This window comes from Panicum virgatum, chromosome 6N, assembly GCF_016808335.1.
Source record: "Panicum virgatum strain AP13 chromosome 6N, P.virgatum_v5, whole genome shotgun sequence".
Lineage (NCBI taxonomy): Eukaryota > Viridiplantae > Streptophyta > Magnoliopsida > Poales > Poaceae > Panicum > Panicum virgatum.
In genome coordinates, this window is record NC_053150.1 from 26775611 (window position 1) to 26790370 (window position 14760).

Here is a 14760-nt window from a genome sequence, read left to right on the forward strand (position 1 = left end):
CTAAGTTTTCTCTTTTAAATGTCTAGTTGTGCACATGATTTTCACATTATCATTTTATGCACATACTTTATGGAAAGCTTAGCTCATGTCATGCTAGTTTCATGATTTTGTGATCCACCTTAATAATTGCTCAATTGATATCTTCGTTGATATCATGCCATTGGATAATAATTCGTGGAACTAACTCCCTAGGCTACTAACTTTTCCCTTTCAGTTATTTTTATTTGCCAAGCCTTTTTAGGTGATTTGATTCCAAAGGGGGAGAAGTTTGGATCAAAGCAAGGTGAAAATGAGTATCTTCCAAAGGAGAGCAACTTTGATTCCAAAGGGGGAGAAAAGAAAAAGAAAATGGGGAGAAACAAAGGGGGATGATGGATTTAGGGGGATGCCAAGTCAATATTGGATGATTGTAAGCATCCAAGCAAGTGTAAGTGGTTCAATTTGTCAAGTTTTGCAAAATTTATACTTGGTTTGATTGTGCCAAAAAGGGGGAGCAAAAAGGGAGAGATTGTAAGGAACTCGTCCGTGGAGTAGACGAGCCCGAGCCTCCGCGCTTGACCGCCGCAGGGCTTCAGAGGAGAGGGGAGTGGTGAGCGAAGGGCGGGGGTTCTCGCAGGTGCGGCCGTGCCGCGCTTCGGAGGAGGAGTTGAGGTCGATGTGGGCAGGCAATGGTGGTGGGGTAGGGTAGAGTAGGGTTAGGGTTTGGGGTGGAGATTGAATCGATTTAGAGATGGAGGGAAGTGGAGTGAAACAGATGGGAAGAGTGGAAGCGGGGCCAAGGATGAGAGAGATAATTGGAGAGGCCCATTTAGCTTGTTGCAACCCAGATTAGTATATACCATCGGATTGAAATAGTTTGAAGGCTTGTTATAGCCCAGATTTTGTTGTTGCTGCTAAATCGCTCCTGCGATATAATTCATCCTTTTTCACTGAACAGTTTGACTATCGCAAATGGATACATTCGAAACGTGCAGTGATCGCACTCCATTAGGCGATCTAACAAACACCATCATTAGTTGCCCGAATATATTGAATACATGGGTCCTAATTGTTTTTTATACAACTATCGATATAATGTTTGTGCAAGATGGCTATGAACTGAAGAAGCGCTTCTTAATACACCTATTGACATATAAGGAAAATCAGTACGACAGTAACACACCTGAAGTTCTACAAGATTATCTTAGACGCTACATTAGTCTCACAAATGGAAGAGCATGAATTATTGTAGCATTCTCTATTTAGGTGATTCATAGAAATTTGTATTAGAAGGTTGAGATATTTGTCATGTTGAAAATACTTTCTTTCCATGATCTTTGATATGTATTTTGCTATTGACATTTATAATTTAGACAATATCTTTATCATTTTCTTGTCATATTTTTTTTAAAATATTTTGTTTTATCTAAATATTATGTGCGCGTAGCATCACACGAACCTTTACTCCAGCTGACCGAAATTCTAAAGCCATGATCAGGGTGCAAATAAAAACTTAGTTTGGGGACCGAAATACAAAACTCGCCACTGCTAGACATGCCCATGGAGGAATGTTTGCAGAAAGGGGAAGCGAAAACCCAGACAAAACACATCGAAGAAAACCAAAACTCCAAGATGGTGAGGCCGAGGAGGAGGTCGGTGCTCCTGCTCCTCGCCCTCACGATGCTCTCCCCCCTCGCGCTCTACACCAGCCGCCTCCCGGCGGCGCTCAACCCCATCCGTAAGCGCGCTATCCCCCGGCGTGATTTGTTTCGAGATTTGAGGCCGTCTTTTGTTGGCATTGGCGCTCTTACGGATTTTGCTGCCTTCTTTTTTTTTTTTCCAGAAACGCGGGATTTCCCCGGAGAAATAATGAATCAGGTGAGTGTGTTTTCGTTTTGTTTTTGGTCGGTGGATTTGGGATTCTATGTGGATTTTCTTTGGGGTTTTGACGTGTTTCTTTTCGGGCTGAATGGTGTGCTAGGGCCGTGGCGTCAAGACAGACAAGCTGAATGCGCTTCCTCTGGTAAATTTTCGCTCCCTTTTTTGGGTATTTTTCTTGACCAGGGTGACGAGTTATTATAGATTTCCCTTTGCTTTGGATGCAGGAAACTGTGAGCTCTTTGAAAGAACCTGTCAGCGTCGTATTCTCGGAGGAACTGGGTGGGTTGTCGAAAGAATCGACTGAATCTGAGGGCCAAGGTGTGGGTAACTCTTCCGTTTGTTTCATTGCATTGCATCTTGTGTTTGTAGGTTCCCAGATTCGCAGAAAGTCTTTCGTAGAGATTTGCGTTGTTGTTGTTGACTTTTTGTGTTCTGACTTCTGAGATCTTTGCACACAAACTGTCTGTAGAATTGCCATCGAGGAAGGCAGGGGAGCACAAGAGCCGCGTGCTCTCTGAAGTCACGGCTGCTGCTGATGGCATGGAAGTGATCGGGCAAGTGACGAGGCGGGAGGCACAGGATGGTGGCTTGGCAAGTGCCGTCTCAGAAAAGCAGGTGAAAACCACCGGATCACAGCAGCAATCATCTTCAGAGGTTGGTAGTTTTTAAGCTTTCTGTGCATCCTATCAAATTTTAGTTTGAGTTGTCACCTGAGTATTAGTTTTCTGAGATTTGGGACCATGGTTTGTCATCTAGCTTCAGGATGCAAGCTGGAATTCGAAAATTGCATTATTAGAGTTAATCAGTTAAGAAGATCTAGCTTTGAAATTGGTTGGCAGGCGAAGCCTTTCTGCACTTATTGCACCTAACCCCTTGATGGCCAGTACCTTCCTGGTTGGGATAAGAAGTTAAGAACATTGTTATGGAGTAACTAGGGATAGCACGAAGAACCTGTTCGTCGCCCTCCCTCTGGAGGCTCTGACTACTTTTAGGGTTCTTCTTGCTTGCCTTTCATTGATACAATAGGGTCTCTTTTATAGAGACGACTGACTTGACCCTTAAGCAAATATCCTAACTAAATCCATCTAACTTATCTCTTTCCTAACAAACCAACTAACCCATTCGCGGCACTGTTCACGCGCTACAGTATTCGTGGCCTAGGCCCATGGCCGGCACACTTGCCATAACACTTCACCACCCCTCGAAGACAGCTTGTCCTCGAGCTGTGGCAATGCTCAGAGCAACAGACCTGGGCACCCGATTATGCCTTTGACTTTGACATCTTGACTGAACCTGAGCGCAACAGGGAACACATTGGTCCTTCTGAATCCCTCGGAAAATAACAGCTTGGCTATTGGCTTCAAATGGGCTGAAAAATGACGGATGGAGCAGCCCACCAGCCACCCACCGGACCTGCCCACGGCAGCCAACTGAACAAAGGCAGCCCAGCACAGGCCTTCCTTTGGTTGCCAGAACAGATAAGCTGGCTGCCGCAGTTCTTGCCGAAAATTGCGCCATCTGTGGAGGCGACGGTGGCGTGGGCAACGGCAGTGGCATCACCGGCGGGGGGCCCCGGTGAAGATGGGGCCGGTGCTGACGGCGTGGGCGCCATCGGTGCAGGCGGAGAAGGCGCCGGCGGCGCAGCTGGTGTCGTCGGAGGCTGCGGCGTGGGAGGAGACGCCGGCGAAGCGTGGCGCCACTGGTGGCTGCGGGGGCGGCGAAGACGGCGGTGGGGCAGCAGGTGCTCCAATCCTAGTCGCAGGAGCAGGACGAGCGGACGAGGCGGCGGAGAGCCGCGACAACAGGCCGCGATGGGCGATGAAGAGCCGTCGATGGGCGGCAGCAGGTGGACGGACGGCCGTGGACGGGCGGAGCCGTGTGCGGACGCACGGGCGGCCGCGGATGGGCGGAGGCGCGCGCGGACGACGGGCGGGCGGCCCCGTACGGAGGTGCGAGGACGGTGATGGATCCGCCGTGACGGATGACGGACGCCGCAACGGATGGGGTAACTGGATCCGCGACGGGCGGAGATGCCGCCACCGAGGATCCGCGCCGACAAGGAAGGCCTCGACAGGTGGCGACAGGCTGGCGGCGATGGATCCTTGACGGGCAGGGTCTGCTGATCCCCTCCCACGAGCGGATCGACGACGGCGGGCGGCGCAGCTGGTGTCGTCGGTGGCTGGGCCGGCTGCGGCGTTGGTGCTACTGACGAGGTGGTCGGCGGTGAAGGTGCTGCGGCCATCGAGGTGATGGATGATGTTGCTGCCGCAATCGTTGGGGCCGAAGTCGAGGTAGAGGATGTTGCTGCTGCAAATGCAGATGTAGCCAACGCTGTCTCCGTCACCGGTGAACGTGCCGATGCAGGAAGTGGTGTAGGCGCCTGAGATTGCGCTGATGCTGGTGCAGCTGTCGCGGGTGCCGTCGTCGTGGGTGACGTCGAGATGGATGCGATGACGGACTCGATCGCAGCGAGGATCTTGTCAACCCCGGCTTGAAGGTCAGCTCTGGTGATGGGTTCACCCATGATCGGCAAGAGATGGGCGAACAAATGTAATCTGGGGTGGGATTGGGTGGGATTTTTTTTTTGGAGTGAAATCAATCTAATGCGCAGGGGGGAAAAATTGGTGATGGCAGGGGTCGCAGGATCTAAGGCTCTGAATACCAAATGTTATGGAGTAACTAGGGATAGCACGAAGAACATGTTCGTCGCCCTCCCTCTGGAGGCTCTGACTACTTTTAGGGTTCTTCTTGCTTGCCTTTCATTGATACAATAGGGTCTCTTTTATAGAGACGACTGACTTGACCCTTAAGCAAATATCCTAACTAAATCCATCTAACTTATCTCTTTCCTAACAAACCAACTAACCCCATTCGCGGCACTGTTCACGCGCTACAGTATTCGTGGGCCTAGGCCCATGGCCGGCCCACTTGCCATAACAAACATTCTGGCCGCTGGAGGGTTGTGATATCTTTCATTTTCTTGGGATAATAGGTCAAATTGTAGTATCAATTGCCAATCTATGAAATGAGGAATACCATGAATAATCTTATCCGATAAAATTCTGATGTAAAGTATTAAGTGGCTCACTTGCTTTGGGAGTTTAATATCTGCAAAATGCTGTCATGGAGAACCTTAGGGTGAATACATAGCCCTTAGTTGATCTGTGGGTCTTAATGAAGCAAGTTTACATTAATCATTTTACAATGTCAATTACTGCTAGCAGTTGGAGTCGTAGCTGTTGTGGTCATTCTCATACAGTTGTCAGTTATAGGTATTGCTTGTGTTGCTCGTCAACAGCAATGGCACGTGTTTGGCTCAGTATGTTGCTCATTTTCTTCAGGATACTGATAAGGCATATATATATGAAAGTTCTGGAATCTTACTGATTTGGTTTCAGGGCCTATTTTGTTTCACATGCTTACATTACCTGCCAAGTTTTGCTTGGACCTCCAATATCCTTTCCTTCCTTCCAATTTGTTAAATCAACTCTTAATATGGGATTTCATTATAGAACGTCATCTTAATATTTCCTAAAGTTTAATCCAACATATAATAGATGCAATTTCTGACCAAATGGGGTTCAATACATTTATGTCGTGAAATATTCATCCATTTCTGGAAATCACATACTCCTAATGTTTTTGCCGAACTTGATTCTTCTATTTTGGAGAAAGTTAATTTAATTGTTCTTCATGGACCTTATGTGTTGCAGTTATGTTTGTTACATGGTTTCATCTTTGTCTCATGACCTCTGACAGGAAAGTTTATTGGAGACTATGCCTAAACATACATCTGCCAAGGTTGTTGCGGAGAACTCCCTAACAGCTAGAACAGATGGTAAAACTAAAAGCTTTGTTTTGCCTGATATGCGGATCCGGAATATCAAGGATCAGTTAATCAAGGCAAAAGTCTACGTTGGCCTTGGATCCATTAGAGCAAATTCCCAGTACCTAAAAGACTTAAGGCAGAGGATACGAGAAGTCCAAAAGGTGCTTGGTGATGCATCTAAGGACACTGATCTACCAAAGAAGTAAGTCTCTCACCAGTTCAGTCCATTCGCTTCAAATTATAGCTTCCGTTTCATGCCGTGCATAGAAATCAGTTGCATGCAATAATTATGGAACATTTTCCTATACTTGTTCAGTGCGAATGAGAAGGTTAAAGCACTGGAGCAGATGCTGATTAAGGGCAGACAGATGCAGGATGATTGTTCTATTGTTGTCAAAAAGCTTCGAGCTATGCTTCACTCAGCAGAGGAGCAGCTGCATGCACACAAGAAGCAGGCTGTTTTTCTGACACAACTTGCAGCTAAAACCCTTCCTAAAGGTCTTCACTGCCTCCCCCTGAGGCTAGCTAACGAATACTTCTCATTGGATCCTGATCGGCAGCAGTTGCCAAACCAACATAAACTCACTAACCCAAAGCTGTATCATTATGCCTTGTTCTCTGATAATATACTAGCAACAGCAGTTGTTGTTAATTCGACAGTGTTAAATGCCAAGGTATGTATGTTGAATGCTTCAATATATGAGTTTAAAATTTGAAAGATAGCTTGCATCATTCTTAATGGAATTATTTGTTTGCAGCATCCTTCAGATCATGTCTTCCACATAGTAACTGACAGACTGAATTATGCTCCAATGAGAATGTGGTTCCTTTCTAATCCTCCTGGAAAGGCAACAATTGAAGTACAGAACATTGGGGAGTTTACATGGCTAAATGACAGCTACAGTCCAGTGCTCAAACAACTTGGGTCTCAGTCCATGATTGATTACTACTTTGGAACAAATCGTGCAAACCCAGATTCAAATTTGAAATACCGAAATCCAAAATATTTGTCAATCCTTAATCATTTGCGATTTTACTTACCTGAGATTTATCCAAAGCTTGACAAGATGGTCTTTCTTGATGATGATATAGTAGTAAAGAAGGATCTGACTGGCCTCTGGTCAATCAATATGAAGGGGAAGGTAAATGGTGCTGTTGAGACTTGTGGAGAGAGCTTCCATCGCTTCGATCGGTACCTCAATTTCTCAAATCCTGTTATTGCCAAGAATTTTGACCCCCATGCTTGTGGTTGGGCTTTTGGGATGAATGTGTTTGATCTGGCTGAATGGAAAAGGCAGAACATAACCCAAATTTATCACTCATGGCAGAAGCTTGTAAGATGCTCACAACCTTCGTTTCACACTGGTTTATTTATTAAAGTTTATTTTTGATGTTTTACACATGTATGAAAATCAAATCTACTTCTGTTGCATGTGTGTAGTAGGGTTTTGTCTGTACTGACACTCAGTAGCGAGTAGGACTCTGAAGCTATACCTAGAAAGGATGCACTGGAAATGCCAACAACACTTTGAACTAAATCATCTGCAAAGTATTATTTATACTGTGGCCCTAGGAAAGGAATTTATTCAACATTGCATATTTTTATTTAACTTCCATATTCAGTTTTCAGCTTACATTAGGCAAAAATTATAATTAACGAAACATCTTAGCTTACATATTCTGTAGAAAAATACATATACAGAAACATTCAAAAAAAATAGCAGTGATCTCTGAAAAAGATAGAAAATTTACTTTATAGCTTTTAATAATTCAAATGCCTTTGAATTCAGTCTGTTTTGTTCACTTTGTCATGTGTAAAGACTATGATTGGTACTGAATAATTTAATCTGATCAACATACATGGTGCATCATATTTAACTGCAGAATCAAGACAGATCGCTATGGAAACTTGGCACCCTCCCTCCAGGTTTGATCACATTCTGGAACAAGACATTCCCCCTCAGCCGGTCCTGGCATGTTCTTGGTCTAGGTTACAACCCCCATGTAAACAGCAGAGACATTGAACGTGCCGCAGTCATACATTACAATGGCAACATGAAGCCCTGGCTAGAGATTGGCCTGCCCAAGTTCCGAAGCTACTGGTCGAAGTATCTGGATTATGACCAACCTTTCCTGCGGGAATGCAACATCAATCCATAAAGGAAGATTGCACCTTCAATCCCATCTGACATAACCAATAGCTTGTTTTTTTGCTGATGTGCTCTGTAGTCTAGTCAGCGTAGTATTCATTTAATTCGTGCTATAGATTCTGGTTGCTAATCAGATTGCTTCTTGTTAACCTCTCTTCATAATTGCAGATATAGTTGTAATGCTTGAAAGTACATGATTTAGAGCAAGAAACAAAAATTTAGTGGCACACCTCGCCATTCTGTACTGATGAAAGCGATCGGGTGCTATAGCCTAAGAAGGGGAGGGGGTGAATTAGGCACTCTAAAAATCTTAACTTATGGCTCCAACTAGTTTGCACAAAACTTAAACTAAAATAAGTTATCTAGATTTGCAACTACGGTTCATCTTAGTGTAAAACTCTCATCCTAAAAGAGTTTTGCAACCAATAGTCAATCCTAGCAAGATACTAAATTAAGAAAGTAAAGGCACACAAGTTGCAATATGAAATGTGGAAGTTAAAAGGAGAGGGACGAGAGAAAGCGAACTCTCGACACGAGGATATATTCTGTGGTTCGGTTTGCCACAAATGCGCTCCTACGTCCACGTTGTTGAAGCACTCACGAAGAGTATCGCTTTTCGGCAATTAAGTCTCTTCCGTGAACACAATCACGGCCACCTTGATCCCGATCTTCACTAAGGGAGATTGACCACGAAGGATGGGTCTCCGTCCCCCGCACAAAGTTGTCGATGCCGCTCCACACCAAGCCGGAGGGTCGTTGACTTGCCGGCGAGCCACCAATTGCTCTAAGGGGCCGGCACACCATAATATAAGTGTGGTTCACTCTAGAACCAGCCACAAGGATCTCAACCTTGCATGTTCACTCACTCAAGAGCTATTCTAGCACTCACACTTTACAAAGCTAGTGTTAAAACTTAAGGATATGATCAATAAACTCTTGTATGGCTTGGAGGTGTTCTTGGGTGTGTGTGAGATGTCCAGCAACTCCAGCAAACTCAAAATGGCCGGGGTGAGGCGTATATATAGGCTACCAACTCAAGAGAGCCGTTGCTCCAATGGATAGCTGAAATCAGCCGACCATCGGGTAGCGTCGGTTCAATCGGTCACTCACAAGCTGAAAACTAGCCGTTGGCTTCTCTGACGCTTCTGTAGCTGAGTTGGCACCCATCGGTTAAACCGATGCCTTGGTGTCGGTTTAACCGGTGACTCTTGATCATCTTGTAGCCATTGACCTTGATGACATCATTGCTCCGACGCATTGTTCCGACGCACCACCGGTTCAACTGGTGCTGATGGCTTGGCTGCTGCATGCTTGACAACGTCTCTGGAACATAGTACGTTGAATGCACCTATGCCTCTCTTGACACCGTCGGTTCATCCGATGCTTCACTTCTTTCTTCACTTGATCTCCAGAGGCGCATAGGCTTGTGGCAAAGACAGGGCGTCGGATCTTCCGACAACCATCGGATGCACCGATGCTGTAGGCACCGATGCTGTAGGCATCGGTTCTTCCGGTGCTACTGATTTCAGTAGAACTCGTCCAATTCAGTGTTTCTTTGAGTTCTTTCTTCGTGTTTTGCTTTGCATGGCCTTTTTACTTTACCCCTGGGATCTAGAAATGTTCACTTAACAAAACCATTAGTCCCATTGATTGCGTTGTCATTCGATCACCAAAATCACTCGAAATGGCATAAAAGGTGCCATGTTCGTTCAATCTCCCCTTTTTGGTGATTGATGACAACACAATCAAAACAAGCATAAAATTTAAAAGAATTGACAAATTGAACCACTTACACTTGCTTGGATGCTTACCATCATCCAATGACGGCTTGGCCTCCCCCTAAAACCATGATTCCTCCTTTTGTTCCTCCCCCTATCTCGCTACTTCTCCCTCATGACTTGATTCACTTGGCATTTCTCCTCCTTTGGAATATACTTTTTCTTCTTGGGAACATTTCTCCCTCTTTGTTGGGAACATGCCTTGCTTTGATCCACATCTCTCCCCCTTTGGAATCAAATCACCTAAAAAGTCTTGCACCTAAAAGGTCTTGCAAAACAATATAGCTCAAGAGAAGATTAGTAGCCTTGGGAGTTTGTTTCATGACTTATGATCCAATTGTATGATATCAATTGAAAATTTACTACGGTGGATTATAAAATCACGAAACTAGCATGACATGAGCTAAGCTTTCCATAAGTATGTGCACAAAATGATAATTGTGAAAATCAAGTGCACAACTAGATGTTATAACTAGAAAGCTATAGAACATATCATGCTCGGAGGTAGCTCTAAAATAAAAAAGATAAGAAATTGACAAAGATACCAATTGAATGAATTTAGAACCTTGCATACCTCCGGGGGTTTTTGTTTACCTTGCATGTACTAATTTGAAAGTGACTTGCAACCAATTGAAAGTCTTTAAGAGGTGAGCACTTGGTACACCAAGGTTAAGCAAATGTATGAGCGCATAGCCTATGAACTTAGATATGAGCATTTAAGTTCAATAGAGTATGGCTCAATATGCATAAAGCACAATTTTTTATCTAATCACTTTTATAGAGTTGTTTGTTCACATTGATCGTGAATAACATTCTCTTAGAGTGTTAACTCCACGTGAGACTACAAAAGATAAATTTGGAAATATGTTAGTCTCAAAATCACAAACCATATAGTGAACTCCCTCTAAATGTGTGCATTTAGTGTTTGAATCACCTAGCAAATGTATGCACATTGATTTTGACACAATTTGGGGAGTTTACCCTATAGTTTGTGTTCATGGTACATAAATGAAATACATACCTCATGAGGTCCATGTACCATGAAGGGTAACTTTGTGTAGCTTTCTACATACTTATCAAACCATGTAGGTTGCTCATGGGTTAGAGTCATGACACAAGCAACCCACCATATATAACACTAGGAGATGCAATGTATGCAAACAACCTAGCAAAATCAATGGAGGTACATGATGCTTAAATTAAAATCTAGCTACCATTACCTTATGGGGGACTTGGGCAACAAATGTCTAAGTTGTGAGCTTAGCTTGTTTTGGCTTGAACCTTTATTTCAACTTGTAAGCTAAGCCTCCAAATCCCCCGAAGTCGTTCTTGGCTTTAAGTCTCCTTTGGAACCCACACCATTTGAGACCCCTTCAAGTTGGTGATGATGTCCTTGGCACCCAAATGGAGTGGTTTCAACTCCTTTCCTTCTTCCCAACCTTGTGAGCAACCACCTTGCCATTGGTCTTCTTTTTGATCACATAGGAGGTGCTATTGCTTTTATTCCTCCGGTAGGGCTTGGTGTAGATGAGAGAACTCTTGATTGTGAGCTTCTTCTTGTTCTTCTCATCCGGAAGCTTCTTCTTTGGTTGAGGACACTTGTTGGACTTGTGGCCTTCTTTGTGGCCCTTGGAGCAAGTCACGGTGGACCCCTTCTCAAGCTTCTTCACCATGTCTTCACGGTTATCTTGAGAATGTTGGACATTGCTCTCTATGCCTTTGCCATTCAATCTATACAAGTCCTTCATGAGCCTTTCTATTTCTTACTTGAGCTCATCAGTCTCCTTGGCAATGAGGTCATCACATGATTGTACAACAACATTCTCATTGCATTGGTTAGAGCAAGATTCATTAATTAAATCAATGCAAGAAGTTGAAGCATCTACCCTAGAGATTTGAATTGCAAAAGGGATAGTTTGCTTCATTTCCAAAAAGTCATTAGTATCATTAATGCTCTTAAATTTTAATTTGAGCTCTTCATGCTCCTTGCTAAGTAATTTAAATTTTCACATTAAATCTTCAAAATTTGTAGCAAGAGAAACATTTAGATCATTGAGAGCATTAAGGTTTTTAATTTCTTTTGATTACTTCTTAATGACTTTTTGGTGCTCATGAACAAGGTCAAGAAGTTTATCAATTGAAGGAGAGTCGGAGTCATCATCACTTACATCGCTATCCATACCTTTGGCCATAAAGCAAGTGTTGGATAATGATCCCATGCGGGTGGTGAATTTTTTGTTTGATTCATCACTTGAACTTGTACTTGATTCTTCACCACCGCTAACCCATTCACCAAATATGGCAAATGATTCATGCTTGGGCTTCTTCTCCTTCTTTTGCTTGTTCTTCTTGAACTTCTTCTCAACCTTCATAAGTTGATGGTGAGGCCCATCTTTGAGGAAGACCATATACCCTATTGAGTTGATTTCCTTCAAGCATTTGTTCATCTTCTTTACTTGCTTGTAGAGGTTGGGGTGCATTGGCTCTTTATCATCACTTGAGGAGTTTTTTGCATTCTCTTCTTCCTCATCACTTGAGCTACCTTTGATGGTCATCTTTTTCAACTTCTTGAGTTGCTTGCATTCAAGTGCACTATGTGTTGGTGAGGAAGATGACGCTTTTGTCTTGATGTCATTGCATAGCTCATGGGCGATCACCTTGTTGAGGACTTGATTTGGTGTCATTGTGTCGAGATCTTTCTCATATAGAATTATGGTCACCAAATCATAGTCCGGCTTTCGGAGTGAGTAAAGGATCTTGCGAATGAGTTTCAAATCTTCAATTTGCTTCACACCTAAGGAATTAATCTCATTCACAAGAGTGTTCAAACGTGAGTACATTGATTCGGCATTCTCATCATAAAGTTACTTAAAACTATTAAGCTTATCAATGAGAACATGATATCTTTCATTGGCAACATCCTCCGTGCCCTCATGATTCTCAATGATAGTCTTCCATAGCTTTTTAGTATTTTCACAAGAAAAAACACGATTGAACACATTGTCACTAAGAGAAGACAAGATTATGCATTTAGCGGTGACATCATGTTGCTTCTCTTATTGACCATTATTTTTTACACTTTCACTCACAACTCTCCAAACGTTTAGTCCCGTTGCTTGGAGATGGGCTTGCATTAAGACCTTCCATCGTTAGAAGCCCGTGCCGTCGAACCATGGAGCGGGTCTAAAAGGATCTATCCTTTCCCCCTAAGAGCTAACTCACTAGGCGGTGAAGCCTACCGATCTAATGAGCCGGTAACACAAATTTGCCAATGGAATTGACTTTCTTTGTGAGAGAAGTGAGTCCCGGCTCTGATACCAATTGAAAGAGATCGGGTGCTCTAGCCTAAGAGGGGGAGGGGGTGAATTGGGCACTCTAAAAACCTTAATCTATGGCTCCAACTAGTTTGCACAAAACTTAAACTAAAACAAGCTATCTAGATGTGCAACTACGGTTCACCATAGTGTGAAAGTCTCATCCCAAAAGAATTAGGCAACCTATAGCCAATCCTAACAAGATACTACACTAAGAAAGTAAAGGCACACAAGTTGTAATATGAAATGCGGAAGCTAGAAGGAGAGGGATGAGAGAAAACGAACTCTCGACACGAGGATATATTCTGTGGTTCGGTTTGCCACAAAGGCGCCCCTACGTCCACGTTGTTGAAGCACTCATGAAGAGTATCGCTTCCCGGCAATCAAGTCTCTTCCGTGAACACAATCACGGCCACCTTGATCCCGATCTTCACTAAGGGAGATTGCCCACGAAGGAGGGGTCTCCTTCCCCCGCACAAAGTTGTCGACGCCGCTCCACACCAAGCCGGAGGGTCGTTGACTTGCCGGCGAGCCACCAATTACTCCAAGGGGCCGGCGCACCGAAATACAAATGTGGTTCACTCTAGAACCAGCCACAAGGATCTCAACCTTGCTTGTTCACTCACTCAAGAGCTATTCTAACACTCACACTTTACAAAACTAGTGCTAAAACCTAAGGGTATGATCAATAAGCTCTTGTATGGTTTGCAGGTGTTCTTGGGTGTGTGGGATGTCTAGCAACTCCAGCAAACTCAAAATGGCCGGGGTGAGGCGTATATATAGGCCACCAACTCAAGAGAGCCATTGCTCCAATGGATAGCTGAAATCAGGCGACCATCGGTTGAACTGATGCCTCTGCATTGGGTAGCATCGGTTTAACCGGTCACTCACAAGCTGAAAACTAGCCGTTGCCTTCTCTGACGCTTCTGTAGCTGAGTTGGCACCCATCGGTTAAACCGATGTCTTGGTGTCGGTTTAACCGGTGACTCTTGATCATCTTGTAGCCGTTGCCCTTGATGACGTCGTTGCTCCGACGCATTGTTCCGACGCACCACCGGTTCAACCAGTGCTGAAGGCTTGGCTGCTGCACGGTTGACAACGTCACTGGAACATAGTACATTGAATGCACCGATGCCTCTTTTGACACCGTCGGTTCATCCGGTGATTCACTTCTTTCTTCACTTGATCTCCAGAGGCGCACAGGCTTGTGCCAAAGCCAGGGCGTCGGATCTTCCGACAACCATCGGATGCACCGATGCTGTAGGCATCGGTTCTTCCGGTGCTACTGATTTCAGTAGAACTCGTCCAATTCAGTGTTTCTTTGAGTTCTTTCTTCGTATTTTGCTTTGCATGGACTTTTTACTTCATCCCTGGGATCTAGAAATGTTCACTTAACAAAACCATTAGTCCCATTGATTGTGTTGTCATTCGATCACCAAAATCACTCGAAATGGCATAAAAGGTGCCATGTTCATTACAACTGAATAGTTCACTGCAGCTTTGGTCACCAGAAAGTTGAACTCCAGTTCAAATGACAAATTGTATTCAACTGGATATCATATTGTACTCATCAGATTGCCCTTCCTGTGGTCTGTTTTTGGGTGGAAATGTGGAATGCTAGTTAAACATCCGTGCCATTGTCCCATTGATCGTTACATCAACATTGTTCTCCGGAAGATCTTGGACTGGACATCATGACATGTTTCCATTAGATTAACACCCAATATGCTGCACGGCGACTGATTGTTTGATCTGCATGCGTCACGCTTTTGTGCAGTGGTCAGCCATCGTTGCTTAGAGTTCAGACATGCCATTTTCTCCACGGCACA

The 14760-nt window shown here is 44.2% G+C and overlaps 1 protein-coding gene across 2 annotated transcripts; it reads left to right on the forward strand.

The window, feature by feature from the left end:
* Nucleotides 1–1538: 1538 nt before the first annotated feature.
* Nucleotides 1539–8066, forward strand: LOC120678933 (probable galacturonosyltransferase 4). Of its 2 annotated transcripts, none has more exons than XM_039960391.1 (9): nt 1539–1717; nt 1823–1857; nt 1961–2002; nt 2085–2178; nt 2330–2514; nt 5620–5891; nt 6006–6363; nt 6448–7023; nt 7574–8066. In XM_039960391.1, exons 1-9 carry the CDS (start codon nt 1540–1542, stop codon nt 7847–7849), a joined length of 2016 nt encoding a protein of 671 aa, XP_039816325.1. In that variant the 5' UTR covers nt 1539; the 3' UTR covers nt 7850–8066. The 2 variants fall into 2 exon arrangements, with proteins under 2 accessions (XP_039816325.1, XP_039816326.1); XM_039960392.1 differs by having other exon boundaries at nt 6448–6881.
* Nucleotides 8067–14760: the final 6694 nt, after the last annotated feature.